Here is a 23,086-nt window from a genome sequence, read left to right on the forward strand (position 1 = left end):
AGTGCCGTTCACGACTCTGTGAACACCTTTTTAGCGTCATAACAGCAAAATAATGCTTGTCACTTTGAGATAATCAAAAAACGAATCTGGACATAAGCAAAGGAATATCTGGGCATAGCCCTTGATAGAAAAATCAATTGGGGACTTTCCTCCCGATTCCATGTGTACTTATCGGTGGTTAGCCCCACTATCACATTTTGGTTGTGTGGTGTGTGCCAGTACATCTAACGAAGCGGTGAAACTATTCCCTACAAAACTGCAAAGCTTAGCATACGTCTACGTCAGAGGTGCTAATAAATCCTGCCGAAATGTAGCCATAGAGGTGATATAAGATCTTCTACCTCAGCATATAGCAGTAAAAACCGCCGCCAGAATGGCCATAATCAGTATAAAAATAGTGGGATAGAACGGACGAACGAAATGCGAGCCAGCATAACCTAAAGCTACTGGCAAAGTGCTCATACACCTTATTTATGCCGCATGATGGAATTCCCCAAAAATTTTCCTTTGAGCGGAAATTCAGACTAGTTATTAACAGCAACAAGGAAGACTACTGCAATACTTCGGTAATCCTAGATAGTCATACCATTAAGTGGTATACGGATGGCTCCAGGACTGAAGCCAGTACTGATGATTATTATCATTGGACTCCAGATTCTAGGCCCAGCAATTAAATACCATGAAGCCTTGGGTAAAGTAACAACTATATATCGAACGGAAGTATATGCACTAGATAGGCACTTATTAAATATGAACCTTGACATTGCTATAATGTCAGATAGACAAGCAGCTCTCAAGGCATTGATTTTATAATTTCACGGTAAGTGTGGGAATGCAAAAGCAAACCAAATATCCACAACCAGAGCAACAAACCCTGGACCGGATACCGGGGCACAAAGGCATAGTAGGTAACGAGATAGCTGACCGGCTAGCCTCGTCAACCTTTATAAGCCCAGAACCAATCTATAGTGCCAGAGAATCTCTTATCCACCATTTCTTAAAGTATCATGGTATGCTTAGTATTCAAAAGAATTGTTAAAAAACGTTTGTGTGGTAAAGGTTACTATAACATAAATGACTTTCTTAATGATACCACAGATTGGGAATGGAGCGACCGCCCTCAGGCTATTAAATAATAAGTTTAATTGTACAATGTTACTTTGTAAATGTTACTTTAATTATAAAACATATTTTTGATGAAAAAAAAAGCCCGCTGAGTTTGTTGCGCCCATTCTTCTCAGGCCTGAGGCTTTCACATTGGAATGGGTGGTAGTTTTTTTTCACTTTCAATAAGTGATTTCACATCCTATTTTGAATAAAAATATTTGAATTTGAATTTGAATTTATGCTGCAAGAAGTTAGTTACTGGTCTTCGCTACCCGGCCATGGGCAAGCTAATCTGATCCTTGGCAACGATCAACGTAAGCGTGCTATACTAATGCATAAATTTGGACAGGAGACAACTGAGAGCCCTCACGGAGGCCCTACAGCCATTGTGAGCTGAATGGACACCTGGCCAGAGTGGGACTCAGTGAATCAAACCTATGCAGATTCTGCTGTAAAGCCGATGAAGACCCCAAACACATCCTACTGAATGCGAGGCCATTGCTAGAAACAGGTTGCGGTGTCTTAATGTACCTTCACTCAAAGCAGAAATCGGCACTGTAAGGTCCGACGTTCCCTAGATAGTAGCCTCGAGTTACACATCTCATTTTAGGTATAGGGAGTTTAGGGCAAGTGGGCCAGTGCAAGCATGGGTACACATTAGATTCTAGGACTTAAGTGATAAATGTGTATTTCCATCACCAAACCTTAATAAAAATAAAATACCTCTCCGATTTTATTGTGAAAAATATTTTAATGCCCTGGCCAATCGGCCATGATTACAATTGCAATTATTTAAAATATGTGGTTATTTACGAATAAAAATACCATCGTTTCAATTTCAAAGATCCCTCCGAGAGCTTAATTGAATTATCGTGTCTCATTGAAAAATGGATCTGCGTCGGAAACATTTTGATCGTACGATGATATTTTATGATTTAAAATGTGGCCTTGAACCAGGCGAGTTATTATATCGACATCAAATGGCGTTATTGGATGAAAATTCTTCTAAAGCAACCGGCTACTGTTGGCATAACCAATTTTGGTGCGACTGTCTATTGTTGGGGGATGATGAAAGAAATGATCGTCATTCGACGGCTTTTACCAAATAAAATGTGCTAGCAGTGAAATATTTAATTAAAGAGAAGAAAGTAATTATATAATAAAAAAAATTCAACATGTATCGCAGATTGGATCGGGAAGAAGATTCGCGTGAGAAGGATAGTATCGCGCTGGGTGTCATACAACCTCATCGAAGTTCAGACGCTGGCCTGTGGGGAATGAAGGTATCGTGATATGATCAATAAATTTGTAGCAGTCTTGATGCAATTATGACATTGTGACAGGTGTCGGACGTTCGAGAAGGCCGTAGAAGAGGTGTCTGCAGCACCCTGGAAAGAGTGTTTCGAAAACTGGTATAGACAGCTGAGCCTTTGTAATGATGCTGGTGAAGAGAACTTTCAAATAATTTAGTACAATTATTTTATCAATATAAGGTGAATTTTTGGTTTGTCAAGTCTTTCTGAATGCCCCACGTGTATTGTAATGTCAATAAAAAGCTGATTGTGCATAAAACTTTCAAAATAAGAAACTTAATTTAATGAAAACAAGTAAACGCATTACTATTCGCTAGAATGTAATTTATATTATTTAATTTACCTACTTTTTTTGTCTGTAATGCTTTGAGTTTCTTTATTTTCTTTTAAACCTCCCTTAAGCTAAACATGTTATTTACATACAAACAAATGTTATTATATACAAACATTCAAAATAGCAAATTAAAACTGACTTAATGAATCCAAATTTTTCATAATTTCTACAAAATACACGATACAAAATTTCAATCCAAAGTACAGCAAATAACTTAATTAATTGGCGGTGTATGGCTAATATCACAGAGCTGCTAAACCTGACTCCTGTATCAAAATGCCAATCCAATCCATTATTGTACTGCAAACCACAGCGTGAGTGAATTAGTAGATTTTTTTATTATTTTCATCTACTTTTTTACTTATCAAATAGACCTTACCTTTTAACTGTAAGTATATCTATGTATAATAAATGCATTGCAGCAATGCTTCGACAATAAGCTATTGATTTTCACTTTTATAACAAATTTTCATAAGTTCTTGTATATTGTTAGCATTCCCAAAAAGCAAAATCCTTAATAAGGCTTATGCAAGTTATATGACATTTTTCTATATTTCTACACTTCTTTAATTCATATAATAACTGTTATTATTCTAAAAGCTATTATTTTATTCATTTGTTTACAGAATTAGTTGGGAAACAATGAAATAAAGGACGTTTGTTGGTTTGTCGATACAATCTAATATTTTGTTTTGATAAATATATTATAATAAGCTTACAACGAAATTATCAGGAAATTTCTCGCAGGTGTATTGTGTTTAATATGCGAGCATTGTATCTATTTTATCGTTGCATTTCGCTGAATACGAGTACGTAAGCTCTCAAATTCGTAAATTGAAACACTCTGTTAACGGAGTTTCAGTACATTGGCTAGCGCTTTATATGTTGTTGCAAACCGCATTCATGTAGCTTAGTGTTACCAGTAAATTCGCAAGGATACGCTTCTTTTTAACGCTCGTAAAGAGACGTTAGGGAATGGCCCAACATTCAGAAATTTCCACTAAGACCGAAATAGAATTACCAAATTTCAAGAAGCCAGCGTGAGTATTGCTGTTAAGAACTGTTATTGTACTAGCTGCCCCGCGAAACGTTCTTATGCCATATAAGCTATTTTTAATGTTCGACTGTTTTTTCTTCATCGTACTTTACATATCCGACTATTACGAAAAAGTCTTTTGGTTTTTCGGGTTAATGTATATCTATGACACTCACAAAAAATGTGGATTTCTATCGGTAACAGAATTTTTAAAATCGGCTAAGTAGGTCTAGAGATAAAGGCCGGCAACGCTCGTGAGATTCCTATAGAGAGAATGTGGGCGGCGTTGATCACATAACACCAGGTGGCCCTTGCCCTCGTTAGTCCTCCTTTTTCCAAAAAATATTAGCCTCTAGAAAATTGTGATAATAATTTTAAATGAAAGAAGTATTTTCTTTACATCATAATTTTTTTATCGATTGAATGTTATTCTGCTATTCGGGACGGAGACAAATCCAACAAATTAAAAATCATGAAAATCCGTCCAGCTGTTCTTCAGTTAATAGTTTTAGAACAACTATATTGCATTATATAATATATAAATGAGAACTAAGTATTTTTTGATGATCTCTATAATAGGTATTACAAACACTATAGTTTGTAAGAATAGATAGGTACGGATGTATGTATCTGATGATTGGTGGTAATGAAAAAAGTAGCAACTGCAATATACTCCTATAAACGATTTGTTTCAGTCAGCACAAGCTACGTAAAGTTGGCCGTGGAAAAAACATGGCATGCCCAAATATAATATGCCTGCCTGACATTGAAAATGCAATTTTTTAATTGGAACTGCCAGTCTTTCAAATTAATAACTCCTCCGCAGTCATCCGATCGCCCGTAAGCCCGTAACCACCTTTCGCCACCGGACCACATCATAATATCGCAAACTCGGTTGTTGATCGTCATCGTCATAACTATTCAAATAATGCAGTATATATAATAGACAGATTGTTACTATCAAAATATGTGCTTTAGAAATATTTTTTTTTTTGTATTTTTGACTTTATTCACTATTTTGGCAATAATGGCTTACACATAGAAGAGATATATGCTGTCAGTGGCCAGTATAGCTCGCAAATGGCAGATCTTTTTTACTACTTACTTAACTATATTAGTTATATTTTGGATAATTCACACTATATCTTTATCAATATGCCTTTGTGTTATTCTGATGTGTAAGCTTTATTATTATAAATTTCCATTAAAATCCACTCAGTACTTTTTGCGCGAAGAGGTAATAAAAATACATTCATACATTCTTACAAACTTTCACGTTTATAAAATTAGTAGGTAGTTTAAAAACCAGATTCGGTAAAAGTATTTAATAGGCGTTAAAGTATGAAATTGCCGTTTTATTGTATTAGGTACTTCGAATTGACATAGAACCTTAATGGCTTATGATTTTTGAGAAGTGTTTTCACATGGTACCTATGTAGTTCTTCTTTTAAATATGTGTAATATTCTTTCGGTTAATAATCGACTTTCTGATGTTTTTTTTATTCAGCATATACAAGAAAGATGGATACTTCGAATTTTCGAGTGATTTTTGAATACGAGTTCCGACGCGGAACTAATGCGGCTGAAACAGCTTACAATATCAATCTTCTGTTTGGAGAGGGGACTGCTATTAATTAGACCGCTAATAATTACCGCACCGTGCGATTTTGAATTGAAGAACGAACCACGTGGAAGACACGTGAATAACAAAGAATTGAAAGAGATGGTGGACGCCGATCCGAGCCAAATACCCGGGAATTAGCGACATGGTTTAACGTTATCTTACCAACAATATTGACTCATTTGCGTCAAATCTATTTAATTAAAAATATAAAAAATGGATGCCGCGCGTGTTGAAACTTTAGTCGCCTTGTTGAATCGATACAGAAATGAATGAATATTGGACCGAATTATGACATGCGATCCATTTTTTTCGTGATTTGGACAATTTTCTACGTGATATAAAGTTTTCCTCTCAGGAGGCAGCACAAAATGCTTTCACACAACTTGTCGAATCTAGATCACCACAGTTTTATCGCAAAGAAATAAATGACCTTCCTTTTAGATGGCAGCAAAGTATAGATAATAATGGTAATTATTTTGATTAAAGAAATATTTTAAATTAAAAAGAACGAATTTCAATTTTTCTGTAAAAATTGGCAATTTCATACTACATACTCGTACAATCCCTAATATTTTGATATAATGATCAAGGTGTTGCTACCAAATGTGCGTTAGAAATAAATTATTATTATTTTTGTATTTATGGTTCACTATTTTGGCGATCATGGCTTACACATAAAAGATAGATATATAATGTCGCGGGCTTATTTCTATTATTATTTAAGACAACAATCATATTATACATTATAATATTTGTAACTTCAGCAGTTTTTCGCAGTGCACGCATGAATAGCTCGCAGATTGCAGATTTTTTTCTACTTACTGACAGTTATCGAATTATATTGGATAATTCACACCATATCTTTATAAATTATAGCCTATGCGTTAATCTGATGCGTAAGTTATATTTTTATTTAAATCCATTCAGTAGTTTTTCGTGAAAGAGAAACAAAATTTTAGTAGGATAATATGAAGAACTCTTAGCTTTCCTGTTCTCCTATATTAGAATACCTTATTGCTGTAAACAATACAGCAATTCCAACTAAGACCTAGAATACCATTATCTACCAACTTATGTCAAGAAGCCATCTGCAGTGCCATATTACTGTTAAGATTATATTGAATCATATAAAAAACATCATTGCTTAACTGTTGTCCTGGTGTATAACTGAATGTCTTATTGCTGTCCCTATACAACAATTCCCCCAATCTTAACCAAGAATAGCATTACCTACCAAATGTCAAGAACCTGTAGTATTGGTGCTGATATTATATTTAGTAATATAAGGACATCTTCGCTTACCTGTTGTCCTGGTGTATATCTGAATATCTCATTGTTGTCGCGATACCACTTCACAGAGTGCAAGTCGGGATCCCCTCGATCCTTCATGTAGTGACATGCAAGGTAGGCTTCTCGACGAGGGTCTCCGTATTGTGGCACCTCGAGGTAGGTTATATTATGGGCCGTTGCTAGCACTGTAACAATGAAAGTTATGAATTACTTTTAATAATATTATGTTTCATTTTTCTTTATCGTCTTTATTTTTCTTATTATGTCGTTTACTGACTGTTTTTGTGTTTTTTTTAATATTGTATGATTTTTGAATATTCTTTTTAAATTTTGCCACTTATTTATTGTTAAATTAAAATCAAGGCAATATTTGAATTACAATTTCAACGTTGATATTCAGTTTGGTAGACTTGAAAAAAATCCAGAAAAGATATTATGGGTAAAATGATTTTGGACAACTTTGCGCGGAATATAGATGAAAGGGATTTGCACGCGGTAAACTATGCGCATTCGCTTTAAATCTATTATATGAGACGTAAATTTAACCGAATTGAAAGATTGATACCTTTTGATAATTACTATCAATATTGATTCGCTAATTTTTTAAACCCCAGACGAAAGAGAAGATATACCGTATATATATTACAAAATATCAAAATTCCTCACCTGCTATTAACACTGGTGCAGAAAAATATATCTTTATGTGACCTAAACATTAATTTTAAGCATGTTGATCGCCTAGAGATAGTTAAAACTGTTACTTATTAGTCTAAAGAAAACTACCTTTGTGGAATCTCTACCAAAGTAGTAAGACCTGTAATAGAAATTGTAGCCACAAACTTAGCTTTAATATTCAACAATTGTGTGGATTATTGTATATTTCCAAACTTAATAAAACACACCAAGATTACTCGTCTATTTTTTATTTACTTATTTATCATACTACATGTTACTGATATACAAACCAGGTCAACTTAGCATCTATAAAACCACAAAGGTTACTATTTTGGCTAATAATTACTTAATAATACGTCAGTTCTTTAGATATAAATTAAATGAACAATAGTGAAAATTTTTGTAGGGCTTGAAACGAATAAATAATATAACTTAGCAGGTTCAAACATAAATAAAAACAAATTAAATTATTAAATTTAAGTCAAGAGATAAAGCTGGCCCCACCGCTTTTAGACCCATATCGATGCTACCAATCATTAGCAAAATTTTCGAAAAATATATACAATTGCAACTAATGAAACATTTTAACCATTATAATCTCACGCATAATAAACAATATGGTCGTTCAACCACAGTTGTTGTAGAGTTGATAAGAAATATTTTGGATGCTTGGGAAAAATCATAAAAGGCGTTGGGGGTGTTTTGCGATTTATGCAAGGCATTCGACGCGTCCATCATGAAACATTACTTAAAAATATACCACAATGCTGTTAGAGTTGTTGCTCTAAATTAATTAATATCGTATTTGTGTAGTTCAAAGAGTAAACATTAATGGAAAAAGATCAACTGGCTCTATTATATCATTGGGTGTAGCGAAGGACTCAATCTTAGGTCCTTCTTTGTTCCTGGTATACGTCAATGATTTGTCATTTCTAATTAAAAAAAAACATTGTATTATAACGTTTGGTGACGATACATTTGTTTTAATGTTAATAACTTACATTTAAACGAAAGAAAAATAGGTTTTTCGTATCCACACGTCTTTCACTTCCCATTATAAAGAAACAACCAACACCTAAAATATTTAATAATAACCAACATGATGTAGTAGAAACAACAACATTACGAGGCATCACTTTAGACTTTAAGCTACAATGGGGACTCTTAAACAAAACTTATATATAAGACTAAGCTCTATAATGTTTTCAATAAAAAAAATAATGAAGCTGAAAAATAATGTTGAAACGGCTTACGAATTATTTTTATGGGGTAGAAATCCTAGAAATAAAGGGATAAAGGTAAAGACGAAATGATATTAGAATTTTGAAATGTATTAATGCAACATTAATGGAGTTTGTCTTAAAATAATAGTATTGACACACTTTTTACACAAATTATCTTGCCCCAAGTTAAGCATATATAGCCTGTGTTATGGGTTACAAGGCAACGATATATTTAATAAAATATACTTACTTAAACATACATAAATTCATATAAACATACATAAATACATTTAAACGTCCATATTCATCATATAAATGCTTGCACCTACCGGGATTCGAACCCGGGACCTCTAGCTTAGTAGGTAGGATCGCTAACCACTCGGCTATACAGGTCTTGGAATGTTTCACTTTCCTTTAAAAATTTAAATAATATTAAAGAAAACAGCTGAAAGTAAAATGGCGTGGGACATTAAAATTTTTAGCATATCTCTTCTTTGTACATTTTATTAAAATTCTCGCTAAATTCTTTTAAGTGCTTAAAATTTTCATTCACTTTAACCTAACGTTAGTATTTAAATTACTTTGAGCTTGTATCGCTAAGTCTAAGCTGAGTTCACAATCTAGGAATGTGAATTGAAACAAATAGTGATCATGCTTCGATACAAACACTTTCCTATTAAATTTTTCTCTACTTCAAAGTATTAAACGAAATTAGATAGCCCAGTGTAACCTGAGCTAAGGTTCCCGGGTTTGAATCCCGGTGGTTTTGCGCTTGTTACCTAGTACAGGTAAAGTTAAATTTCTTGTATGAATTAAAAAATTTATTGTGTAAAAAAAATAAAAACATGTCAGCTCTTGTGGTTTATTTACGTATCCAATAACATACCAACTGAGCCAACCGCCCGAGTGACGCAACAACCGTAAATCTTGGTCTCTGTTCGCTCTAAGGTTATGGCTCCATCTTAATGATCTACTTTATGGTCAATAGTTGTTAAGAGCGTTTGGCCGGAACCCGAAACGCGCGAGGTTGAGTCCCGCGTCGCCCATAAATTTTTGGTACAAATTAAAATTTGTTTATTTTTATGAAAAAAGGGACGAGATGAGCATGACGTTCAGGTGATGGAAATTGATACGCCCTGCCCATTACAATTTAGTGCCGTTCAGGATTTTTGAAAAACCCCAAAAATTCTGAGCGGCACTACAATTGCGCTCGTCACCTTGAGACATAAGATTTTATGTCTGATTTGCCCAGTAATTTCACTAGCTACGGCACCCTTGAGACCGAAACACAGTAATGTTTACACATTAATGCTTCACGGCAGAAAAAGGCGTCGATGTGGGACCCATAATCTAGCCGGCATCCTGTGCAAAGGAGCCTCCCACTGGTAAATAAATGTTTATTTAATAACATAAAAATAACAAAATTGTTTACTATTTTTCTTGTTTGCCCCGTATCAGGTGTCCTGCCCATTGCCATTTGTTGGTATGTCTGCAGTTTTTGTCCTTTTCCTTATTTCTCTAAAGGGAACCCCCTAAATATTAGATTACAAAAATCGATAAGAAAGTATTAAATAATCTCAACTAAACTTCAGGCTAAAAAAGGAAGTTAAAATATGATATTGTACTTCGAAAGTAATTTTAAAGTAATAATAGCATTTTGTTCGGAAAGTCTTAGAGCGCTTACATAATTACGTCATACAATAATTTTCTTTAAGGCTCTTTAATTTGGTGCCTTTGGCTTATGGGAGCTAGACGGTATAAAACAGAATAGTAGATTTTACAACGTTTAACATTTTTAGCAAATTTGAAGAAATTAATAAACGCACGAAAACAATAAGATCAGTTTCCCGCCGCTTTTTTTTAAATCTTACGACATTGATATTGGCTGATATTGGCTTGGGCTCCACACCTATACAGCCTACTATTAAATTAATTTTGTAATATATATATTTTTTTAATTAATTAAATAACCTACCGTATGTTTATTTAAATTTTAATATCTTTTATGTCTTAAAAAACACATGAGGCAAATAAATTAAAGGCACTTTTTATTGTGTTTGGCTGTATGGCTCATTTTCTTTGCCTTAATATAGATACATTTATGAGTAGATACGTTAATGCACTTGTGCGCAAAAATCGATTTTGAGCACAAAATCACAAATAAGCAATTTCAGAGCATGAGAAGTGAAAATTATATTTATTAGCAGTGTCACAATAACGTTTGTGAAAAAATATCTTTGACTTACTCAAGAAACAAATTCTATGTTGCTTTGTCTACAGTATATTCTTTGATAAACGCGAGATTTTCTCGACTTCTGTCAACCGCAGCTTGACTTATCCTATCCTATTAATAATATTATAAATGTGAAAGTTTGTATGTCTGGATGTATGTTTGAACTTCTTTAACGCAAAAACTACTGAATGAATTTTGATGAAACTTTACAATAATATAGCTTACACACCAGAATAACACATAGGCTATTTATTATTTATAAAACTATCGCGTGAATTATACTTTATATGCCAAAAGAACGTTTGCCGGGTCAGCTAGTATTATAATAACAACAAAAACAAGGGGAGCAATGGAAGTAAGCTTAAACGTGCGGTTGTCAAACATCCTACAAAAGAACAAACAGCATATTCAAGTTCTTTCACAGTTCTATGGAAAGTATGTGATGATCATTAGTAGGACAATAACAATGAGAAATTAGTATATTACGACACGAGTGCGCAAAGTAGGTCGTACGTCTCACGTGCGAACTGAGTGCCGGATCGCCTACGTGCGCACGAGTATAGAATACTATTTTTTCTATTAAGTTCCTCAAAGTTCGACCACTACAATTATTTGGATAAAAAGTTCTGCCAGATGATTAATCATTGTTCGTAGTTATTGTTTTTTTCTTTTCTTTCCTTGTATTTATGTAACTAAGTACCAAATTATTTTTTTATCAGTCTTTTGCTTGTGGCTTTACTTTTGTGATATTTTTCAAAATTATCGATAGCATTAAATTGTTAACAAAAAATGTATATTATACCTATTAAGCATGTCGAGTTAGCCGGCAAGTGGGGTGTACAGCATTATAAAATAATTTTCAAATGTGTCCATAGATTAAGATAGTTGTATGCATGTAGGCTTCCTAGTAAATAAATAAATAAAATAGTTACGGTGTGCAAAAGAAGCATCACTTAATAATATACTTATATTTTTATTAATAAATAAACTACTTTTTATTTTTTCTGTATTATTGACAGACATATGTGAAGGTGTTGTCTTGTGATGCTAATTATTATAATCATGAAAAATCAATGAAAGCATCTTGGTTAAGTAGAAAGAGTCTTTATATTTCCGACAGAACTATTACAGCGACGCAGAACAACAGAAATAACAGAACTATAAACAAGAAATGTCAAAACGTATGATAAAAACTTCAAAAAGATAGCTAATAGGGAAACGGGGGGGAGGCATTACGTTCCAAGGAGGTCCTGATATAAGGTGGCCGTGTAATACCATCATATAAAATTACACAATACAATTGCATTAAATACAACTTTTTACTACATTTTTTTGTAATTTCACGTATTATTCTTCGTTTAAAGTTGAATTTGCAACGTAACATATTTCTCTCATTTTCTCCATATTCTCTTGTTCAGTAGGTAAATGTCGATAGAATTTATTTGTATTGATCGTCTGCCTTAAAATATTTACGTTAAGTACTTACATCACATTGCATTCAATTTCATGAAGTAACCATTCTATCTGTTCAAATTTTGCTGTTCTCATGCATTTTATATTTATCTATGAGTGCGACAGTTTCTTTTAGTTCGTTATTTGAAGTATTCATTCAATGGTTGGAACGAAATGTGTCAGAAATAGTTGGAAGTTCATAGTTTTAATTATACGTTGAGTTTTTCGCGAATTTAAATAAAAGAATAACAAACAAAATATTTTGTGTTTTTCATTCGCGTTAAAACTGCGATATTAAATTTATGGAATATTTGTGATAAAGAAATCTCTTAGATAGCGTAGGGATACACTGCATCTCTTAATCCTGTACAAGTTATTCCGCAATAAAATTGATTGTCCACAATTATTGCATAGATTTAACTTCCCGACAGCAAGAAGATACCCCCGTTATATTATTTCACCTTTACCCTTTTTGAGAACAGTTCAGGGAACAAATTCTCCTGTTTATCGAATGAGCAAACTCCTAAACAACTGTAGCTCGTCTATTGACATTAATCATGATTCCTTGTCCAGATTCGAGATTGCTTAATATTAATATCATAAAGTAAATACCAGTTTTCTTGGCAAACAAATAGCAAAATCTGTATATTAAATATCATGACTATAATATTTTCTTTTTAGAAATTATTTCCATTATATTTTGTAACCTTAACTTTATGATTGTTGTTGGTTTGATGACTTATTAATTTAATTAATTATTATCTAAGCTTTATTTAAGTTTGTGTTGGTAACTTTAAATATATTACATTGGCATTCATTATTTTTGCATGTAGGTTACGCATTGTACAAATATCTATTAATATATAAAGTACCATACATTTTAGCTAGGGACGGTAAGTACTGTAGTATCAATGCTATTGTGTTTTCCTATAATAACTTTCAAGATACACTTTTGTTGCCTTTTTATAAGTTTTATTGTCATAACTTCTAGTAGACCTAATACCAAATAAATATTTACAGCTTCATCATTTCACAAATTATTTTAATTAGCTACAATCTATAGAAAGTGATCCATCAAAAATACTCAAACGTCGCGACTTACTCGAAGTAAAAAAAAACATATAATAGGTACTATAAATAATATAATAAATAAAGTATTTATGTGAGCTTTATATCAACATTGTAAAGAAGTATAAAATTATTAATTTGAAACGTAACTTAATATTTAACTAGAAATCTTGGATAATGTTTCTTAAGTTTGTTCATTAGTATACTTTCAAACTCTATGATTGGCATAGTCATAATAGAGCAACACGATGCCGATTATTTTTCAATAACATCATAAAATAGTCTATCTCCAAACGCACAGAGCTTTCGTAAAATGGGTTTTAGCCAATCATCAAATTGAATGTTAACGACAATCATGTTATCGTGAACGAATTTCGTTATCGTCAACTTTTTCTTATAATGATACATGGAACTCTATCTTGTTTATTGATAATTAATATTATTCAAATTAAATTTTATATAATTTTTTAGAATATCGAATGTAACATAAACCTGATAAGACTTGTGAAAAACCAGCTCACACTCTGTCAAACTTTTTTTTTATTTTTCACCGATTTCCCTCGCTTCTGGGATAAAATATACAAATTTAATTTACATACCAAAGTTAACGGATCTGCGCATGTGCGCAGTAGATATGAAACTGTTACTGTACCCTCTTATTATTTTTAATACCAAATACAATTTTTAAGAACAAAATATGCATGAAGCACAGAATATTATTAATTCTTGCATTGCTAACATATAATCACAATTTTTTTTAGAAAAGTCGTTCCGCTTTGTCCCCTTAACAATATAAATTCAATAATTTAAATATTATCTGGGGACATGGCAGCACCCCGCCAAGTCAAGTAAAAACAAGCAGTACGGCCGTACCATCCTTTGCTCAAGGCAGTTCATGCCATATTTGACCCCTTATAGCTTCGTTGTGGATAAAACTGTCTGCTGCCTGAAGTTATGTCATTCTATTTAATGAAAACATAGAAGATTTTGATGGTCACATAAAGATGTTAGACAGAAGGACCCATAAGTTGGGACTGAATAAAATGGCTGCCTTGGTATTACATGGATCTCACAACTTTTTCCGGTAGCAGACCTGAGTTGCAAGACTTGGTTTTATTTACAAGCTATGTTTTATACTTATCAAAATATAGATCTTATACCGATATATATATGTTTTGAAAATGTAAGGTGCATAATTTTATGTTATGAAAAACGAAAAGGTTTGGTTAAAAGTATTTCATAGTAAGGGTCTATTTTAGTTTTAACATATAACTTTGGATAGACACATTTCTGTTGAGGAAACTACTGTCTTCTCTTGTTTCCAAACTGTACGATTCAAAGATTCAATCCTTGAATATCTTATCTATAAATATAGTAACCAGAGCTTTACATTTTCCTCTATAGAAAGGGAATCAAGACATACATTTATTTACAATAGCGCTACATCGGTGTGGACTCAATACTGTTCTTATTCTTTCCATGGCATTTTACACACCTTTACCATTGAATACGATTTGTACATTGGATTTTAGCCCTTACAATGTTTTATGATAAAAATAGAGATACTAGATACGTACAGATAGATATATGGTACCCTATGTATTTAATAATATAGACATATTAAGACACCCCAAGATAAAATATGGATTACTTAAGAAAAAGCTTAAGAATGTATTATTAGACAATATTAGGCAATAAGTATAGAAATATAATAAACCATATTAATAAAGTTATTCGCAGCTTGCATTGTTATACTTTAATTTTAGAACCATTTTATGTTTTGTTTGTATATGGTTAGGTTATTAGTAGGTTATGTATAGAATTAATGAGTGCATCTCGCCGATAAACGAAACGTTTGTCGAGTAAATAAATGTAATTTAAATGTAAGTTGATATATGTTAATAAGTATATAAAAAAAAGTAAAATAAAAAAATCTATATTACTAGATACTCTACGGTATATAATTTTTATTATATACGGTAAAAGGAGTGGCCATTAAGTTAAGATTTTGTTCTTCTCACGTGCTCTACGTATTGCGAACATAATATTACTGTGGTAGACGGCAGTTTTAATTGAAAATTTTGATGACTGATTTGATATTTAACTTCTTATACATAATGTACAGTCTCCCAAAGAAAATTTTAAAGAAATAAATATTATGACTGTTCATTGTCAGTACATTTGTGAAAATTTAATATACGTTTACAAAAATTGTCACCTTTTTGCTCTTGATGGTGGATTTCATTATTATAACACTAAAAATAAGGAATTGCTTGTAACTAATTCTAGTAGACTTTATAAGATACCTAGTAGCTTTATAAGGGCTGCACTGAAAATTTCGGGAATCAAGGAAGTCACACAACATTACTATTTAAAAATGTATTTATTGCTTTTCGAAGTATTCTCGGCGAATTTTGACACATTTTTCCATACGATGGAACCAATCATTGAAGCAAGAAGTTGGGGTCTCCAAAATTGCCGTTTTGAAGGCGTCCACAGCTTCTTCAGGTGATGAAAATCTCTGACCACGCAATTTATTCTTTATTTTCGGGAAAGTATAGCAATCATTAGGGCTTAGGTCGGGGCTGTACGGCGGATGGTCTACTAACTCTATGTTTTCTTGCTCTAAAAACTCTTTTGTCTGTGCGCGGTGTGAGAACTCGCATTGTCGTGATGGAGGATAATGCGGCGGTTGCACTTCTCTTTATGGAGTTCAGAAATGACCTGTGGCAAACAAATGCTAGCATACCATTCTGCATTAACCGTTCTTTGTCCCTCAAGAGGAATAGTCGCAACATGGCCGGTTTTGGAGACAAACTTGGCCACCATTTTTATTGCAACACTCCGTGAACGAACAATTTTTTTGGCTTTAACTCATTTTCGAACTCGTGACTGGTTTTTTGTTTCGGGTTCGTAAGCATATATCCAGGATTCGTCACCTGATACGATGTTGTATACAGCATTTGAGGATTCTGCGTGGAATATTTCGAGAGTTCTGACGCACCAAGTAACGCGAGCCGCTTTTTGCTCTTCACAGAGCAAATGCGGTATCCATCGGGAAAACAACTTTTTACATCTAATTGTTCATGCAAGATTATTTGTATTTGACTCATGCCAATGTCTAAAGTTGCCTTAATTTCGCGGTATGTCACATGTCGATCTTTCTCAATCAGCTTACGCACAGCATCAACGTTTTCTTTGGTGTCTGCAGTTTTTGGACGACCTTGACGGGGATCATAACTGAGCTTGACACATCCACGTTGAAATTCAGCAAACCAGCGATAAATTGTGGTTTTGGATGGGGCTTCATCACCAAATACAGAAATCATCCGGTCAACACACTGTTTTTGTGTTAAACCACTTCGAAAGTCATAATAAATCATTCCTCTAGAATTTTCTCGAGTCAATTCCATTTTCTCAACGCCTAAACAAGTTTGACAAGACCGAGAATCTTTTTTTAAATAAATATATGGTATTCGATTTTTAAAACAAAGGAGTTTTCAATTAAAAAGATTTTAATATGACAGGAACAGTGGAAATTCCATTCCCAATACTTTTAGTGCAGCCTATGTAAGAGTAAATGTATACACATTTATAATAAAGTCTCAGCCACTGTTCAGGCATTATCTATAAATAAGTTTATATATTTTGCTAAGCTCTGTCGTAAATCCTACTACTCCATAGCTGAATATCTCAGTGATCGAACAGCCTGGTACTAGATTATGATAATTTTATTGCAATAGCAATGTGAGTACAATATTGTATATTTTATTAAAAAGAGCGCAAAAAAAGGAATGCTGGGAGAGTTTCTTGCGCCGCTTCTTCTCTCTCAGAGCGCCATTTGTTTCCGAAGTGGTTACTACCGTGCATAGTTATATATCTAGTATATTAGAATGACATTAAAAAGAATTCTAAAGGAACCAATTTTGAGAAAATAAATGCCTTTTTATGCCTTCTTATATAAATATAATTAACAAAACAAAACATTCACGCTGCAACTCCCGTATTTCCCAGATGCCAATAGCTAGGCTTGTCTTTGTGAATGCACGTACAAAAGTTAAGCTGAAAATAGATGAGTTTCCGTGTGATCTGATAAATGGCGGCAGTTAAGCTGGGTCGTGACTCTTGAGTGAAGGACATGGGGACAGACGAAGCTTGTAAAAAATAGCCTTATAAATCTTGTGTTATATTATTACGTGTTGAAGAGGCTTAGAAATTTGCTTTGCTAGAGATTTCTTTGCACAAATTAGATTATGAAACAATTGCAGTAGTGTGGTACAAACAAACAACATCAATGAGTTTTCGAGAAACCAATTACGCAGTGGAAACTCAGAGAAACGCGATTTCCCAGAATTATCTGTGCCCAGAGATTACTTACCTTGCTAAGATTTTCGCCTCCAAATATTGAAAATGTCATCAGATTCAAATATTTTTATTCATCATAGGATATTATGAAATCAGTTATTTCCCATTCGGAAATTTATTCCTCAGACCTGAGAAGAACAGCCGCAAGTAAGTCAGCGCACATATTTTTTTTTTTTATAAAATTTCGATACAATCGAATTTATAATTTAAATACACGCATCTATGCGTGTGTCTACAGGTCCCATAGTGGTAACGCAGAAACGCATCACCTCATGGGCTGCGTTCAAGCGGCATTTGATGACGTGCTTGCTCAGATCCCCTCCGCTGAAATCGTAGTCTTGGGTGATTTCAACGGGCACAATGCCGAATGGCTTGGATCACGTACCACAGACTACGCAGGGCGATCTGTGCAAAATTTTGCATTGGCGTATGGTCTGTCCCAATTGGTTGAGTCGCCGACGCGGCTCCCGGATGTGGATAGCCACATGCCGTCCTTATTAGATCTTCTGCTGACTACACATCCCAATGGTTACCAGGTCTCTGTCGACGCCCCTCTCGGAACGTCCGACCATTGCCTGGTCAGGAGTGTAGTGCCTATCCGACGCCAACGTCGCAGACCACCAGCGACCCGCCGCGTTTGGCACTACAAGTCAGCAGATTGGGATAGGATGCGTTCCTTTTTTGCATCCTACCCTTGGGGCAGGGTTTGTTTCCTTTCAGATGATCCTAGTGCCTGCGCCGTTGCAGTAGCCGATGTGATACTGCAGGGCATGGATATTTTTATACCAAGCTCTGTAGTACCGATCGGTGGCAGATCACAGCCCTGGTTCGATGCGTCAGTTAAAGCAGCATCTGACTGCAAAAAACAGGCGTATCGAACTTGGGTTGCGGCGCTGGGCTCAAAGGATCTGAACTGCAAAGTTCTGAAGAGGAAATATAACCGTGCCTCCAGATTTTTTAAGCGGCAAATCGCCCGTGCGAAATCGAAGCATGTCGTCAAAATTGGCGAGCAGCTTTCCAGTTACCCGACCGGAACACGCAAGTTCTGGTCGTTGTCGAAAGCTGCTCTTGGTAACTTCAACCAGCCGTCCATGCCGCCGTTGCACATGAGGAATGACAACCTGGCCCATACGGCAAAAGAGAAAGCCGATCTCCTGTGCACTCTTTTTTCCTCCAACTCGACTCTTGACGACAACGGAAAAACACCGCCGACCATCCCGCGGTGTCAGAGCTCCATGCCTGAAGTACAGTTCCGACAGAAAACTGTTAGGCGAGCTCTGTTTTCGTTGGACGTCAGGAAGTCGAGCGGGCCGGATGGCATTTCTCCAATCGTGCTTAGAACGTGTGCCCCTGAGTTGACGCCGGTGCTAACGCGTTTATTCCGGCACTCTTATTCAAAAGGCGTAGTCCCTGATTCATGGAAGTCAGCCCTTGTCCATCCGATCCCAAAAAAAGGAGACAGTTCGGATCCGGCAAACTACAGGCCTATTGCTATTACCTCCCTACTCTCCAAAATTATGGAAAGCATAATTAACCGCCAGCTCTTGGTATACCTTGAGGGTCACCAGTTGATCAACGATCGGCAGTACGGCTTTCGCCATGGTCGGTCGACTGGCGATCTTCTGGTATACCTAACACACAGATGGGCGGCGGCTATTGAAAGCAAGGGGGAAGGCCTGGCAGTTGGTCTGGATATAGCGAAGGCCTTTGATCGTGTATGGCACAAGGCGCTCCTCGCAAAACTTCCATCATTTGGGCTTCCCGAGAGCTTATGCAAGTGGACCTCCAGCTTCCTCACTGGGCGCAGCATACAGGTCGTTATCGACGGTTATTGCTCGAATCCCAAGCCCGTGAACGCTGGAGTGCCCCAAGGCTGTGTGCTATCTCCCACGCTGTTTCTTCTGCATATCAATGATATGTTGGACACCGCCAACATGCATTGCTATGCAGACGACAGCACTGGTGATGCCGTATACACGGGCCATGCAGGTCTCTCTCGGGAAAACGTCGACCAGTGCCGGGTGAAACTTGTGTCTTCTATCGAGTCCTCTCTCGAGAAGGTCGCGGAATGGGGTAAGTTGAACCTTGTCCAATTTAACCCCCAGAAGACTCAAGTTTGCGCGTTTACCACTAAAAAAACCCCATTTGCCGTATCACCGCTCTTCGAGAACACTTCCCTTAAAGCCTCGCCTAGTATCGGAATACTGGGTCTCGAAATCTCGAGCAATTGCCAATTCCGTGGCCATCTGGAGGGCAAAGCCAAACTGGCTTCAAAGAAACTGGGCGTCATAAATAGAGCACGGCAATACTTCAAGCCGGCCCACATTCTAGCGCTCTACAAAGCGCAGGTCCGGCCTCACATGGAGTATTGCTGTCATCTCTGGTCTGGCGCACCCCAGTATCAGCTCGATCCATTTGACCGCGTGCAACGCAGAGCAGCCCGAATTGTCGGGGACCCAGTACTCTGTGAACGGCTGGATCACTTGGCGTTGCGTAGAGACGTCGCTTCATTGTGTGTCTTCTACCGCATTTATCACGGGGAGTGTTCCGAAGAGCTGTTCAACCTGATTCCTGCCGCCGAATTTCACCTTCGCACGACACGCCACAAGTTACGATATCATCCCCACCATCTGGATGTGTGGCGGTCCTCCACAGTGCGGTTTTCAAGGAGCTTTCTTCCTCGTACCACGAAGCTGTGGAATGAGCTTCCTTGTGCGGTGTTTCCGGGACGATACGACATGGGTACCTTCAAGAAAAGCGCGTACACCTTCCTTAAAGGCCGGCAACGCTCTTGTGATTCCTCTGGTGTTGCAGGAGAGTGTGGGCGGCGGTGATCACTTAACACCAGGTGACCCGTACGCTCGTTTGTCCTCCTATTCCATAAAAAAAAAAAAAAAATACTCTGACGGCAGTCGCTCCATTCTCAATCTGTGATATCTTTAAGAAAGTAATTTGTATTATATCAACCTTTAACACATAAACGTCTTTTAACAATTATTTTGAATTTCGTAATATATAAACTTTGAATATTTCCTGGGATCATGTTTTAAAAGCATATACATCGCCCCATAAAAGACATACGAACTCAACTTACCCGAGTAGTAGGCATAAAAAGTTTATGTTTGTTCCTGGTGTTAACAACCAAACTGTAAGAGATACGCAAAACAATAATACAAGAGTTGCTAATATTAGTAAAGGTAAAGATAATAATAATAATAATAGTAATAGACACACACACTTTTTACACAAATTATCTTGCCCCAAATTAAGCATATATAGCCTGTGGTTATGGGTTACAAGACAACGATATATTTAATACAATATACTTACTCAAACATACATAAATTCATATAAACATACATAAATACATTTAAACGTCCATGACTCGGAAACAAAACATCCATATTCATCATATAAATGCTTGCACCTACCGGGATTCGAACCCGGGACCTCTAGCTTAGTAGGTAGGATCGCTAACCACTCGGCTATACAGGTCGTCTATATAGATAGCTAGAGTATGTTCACCAATTAATTAATTGCTCGTTCAATAACCCCAAGTAACGAAAACTTTATTTGTTATTTATGCATGCATAAATTTGTGAACAAATGTTCATCAGCAGTTAATATTTACAATTACCTTCTCGCAATACGCTATAGATATTGGTTCAGAATGAAATCAATACATCCAAATAATAAATGCCGATATCAAAATACGCAAAACATAAACATAAGAGTACAATAAAAGCAATATTGAAGAAAGTATAAATAAGTATAAGACGATATAACGATTAACGATAGTACAAGACGTCAAACTACACATTTTTTTGTGAAAAACTTGATAATTAGTTAATATTTACAATGATTTATTTGGTCAAATCACGGTAAAATTAATCTTTTTCGCAATTCGTGAGTGTCTGACGTCGAGGCTTTATGATCCAATAAATATCACTCTTATTAGATCACACTTGGGAACATAAAGGTGACCCTCACGATCACTTACAAAAATAATAGCAGTGTTCATATTATGGAGAAATAGAATAGTTGGTTGTATCATAAGGGAGCAAAATAATATTTTAACGGCGAGGACGCTTTTTTGAATACTGAGCAAAGTGATGGTTCAAAGTACGTCGCTTGAGCCACTTATATATTTTGCGCCCGAGTGATACACTCTACTTTTCATCACCCATTGTGAGTAAATAAAAAGCGCCTCACATTTTATTGTAATGTTATTACTTAATAAAACATAGAGTAACAACTAAATTGAAATTAAATAGTATCTAATAATAAAACAGCTAAAATCTTATATATACATTTGAGACACACACACACAAACCTCTTCTTAGTGAGTTTGTTAATTATGTATAATAATGTATAAGCTTTTGGAAGGACATAGCCTCTGCAACTCAGGGTATCCTACCGCAGAGGGTAAGGCACATAACATTCTGTACCACATATAATAAGACTTGAATAAATGATTATTATCATTATTATACATAATTCATTACATATTGTGAATAAACAAATATCTTGAATCTTAATTTCGCTCAGTCTTATACGTAGTCAATTTTATAAGTAGGTCGAAATTAGCTTGAACATACTTTTACAAACTAAATGTTATCATTTTATTAGATACTGACTGTTCACCTATTGTCATACAATCTTTTATCTACACCGATGCTTTAAATCCTCTAATAAAGAGTCTGATAAAGAGGCTTGTACTGAGCTTCAGTACAAGCCTCTTTTAGATGACGTAATGGTTATTAGGACACTGAGTGTTTTAATGTTGGCAATAAGCTAACTGTTTCAGAATCTTTTATAGAGGATTCATATTATGGTGTAGATAAAGTCTTGTATGCAAATGTTGATAATTAGGTATTAAACACTCCTGTGATCCTATTATCACCCACATTCATGTTTCAATACCCCTTATTACACAACAGTTGCATAAATAACTGTTTCGTGCAAGACTGGTCTTTACGATTTTAAAATAATTATCAGCAATGTTGGTGTTGATTGTACATATTGTACTCTGACATTTAAATAATAAAACACTACTGACACGCCGTTCTAGGACATAATGCGATGTGTAGAAATGCCGCTTCGTTATAATTAATACCAGGTGTCATTATGGCATTGTTAACAGGATTTTCCGTTTGCTGAAGTCATAATAATGTTAAGCCTATAATATAAATTAGTAGATATAACTGGTAGAGTACATTACACTTTTAAAATTATTAAAAACGCAGTAAATATTAATTCAATTTATCATGTGGGTTTTTAATGAAACTGAGTAAAGTATACCAGACTGATGTATTATTACAAAGAACAGAAAGATTAGTTGTAATAGATTGGGGGAAAAGTTACAT

General features: G+C 35.2%; 1 protein-coding gene across 1 annotated transcript in view; it reads right to left on the bottom strand.

Annotated features, from left to right (window-relative positions):
- The window catches only part of LOC126979169 (uncharacterized), a 71,702-nt gene that overhangs the window by 23,985 nt on the left and 24,631 nt on the right, over positions 1–23,086 (bottom strand). The window contains exon 2 of the mRNA XM_050828414.1: positions 6,717–6,889. Within this exon, the coding sequence (XP_050684371.1) occupies positions 6,717–6,889 (173 nt within the window). The remainder of the gene's footprint in view (positions 1–6,716; positions 6,890–23,086) is intronic.

This window comes from Leptidea sinapis, chromosome Z (genome assembly GCF_905404315.1).
Source record: "Leptidea sinapis chromosome Z, ilLepSina1.1, whole genome shotgun sequence".
Classification (NCBI taxonomy): domain Eukaryota; kingdom Metazoa; phylum Arthropoda; class Insecta; order Lepidoptera; family Pieridae; genus Leptidea; species Leptidea sinapis.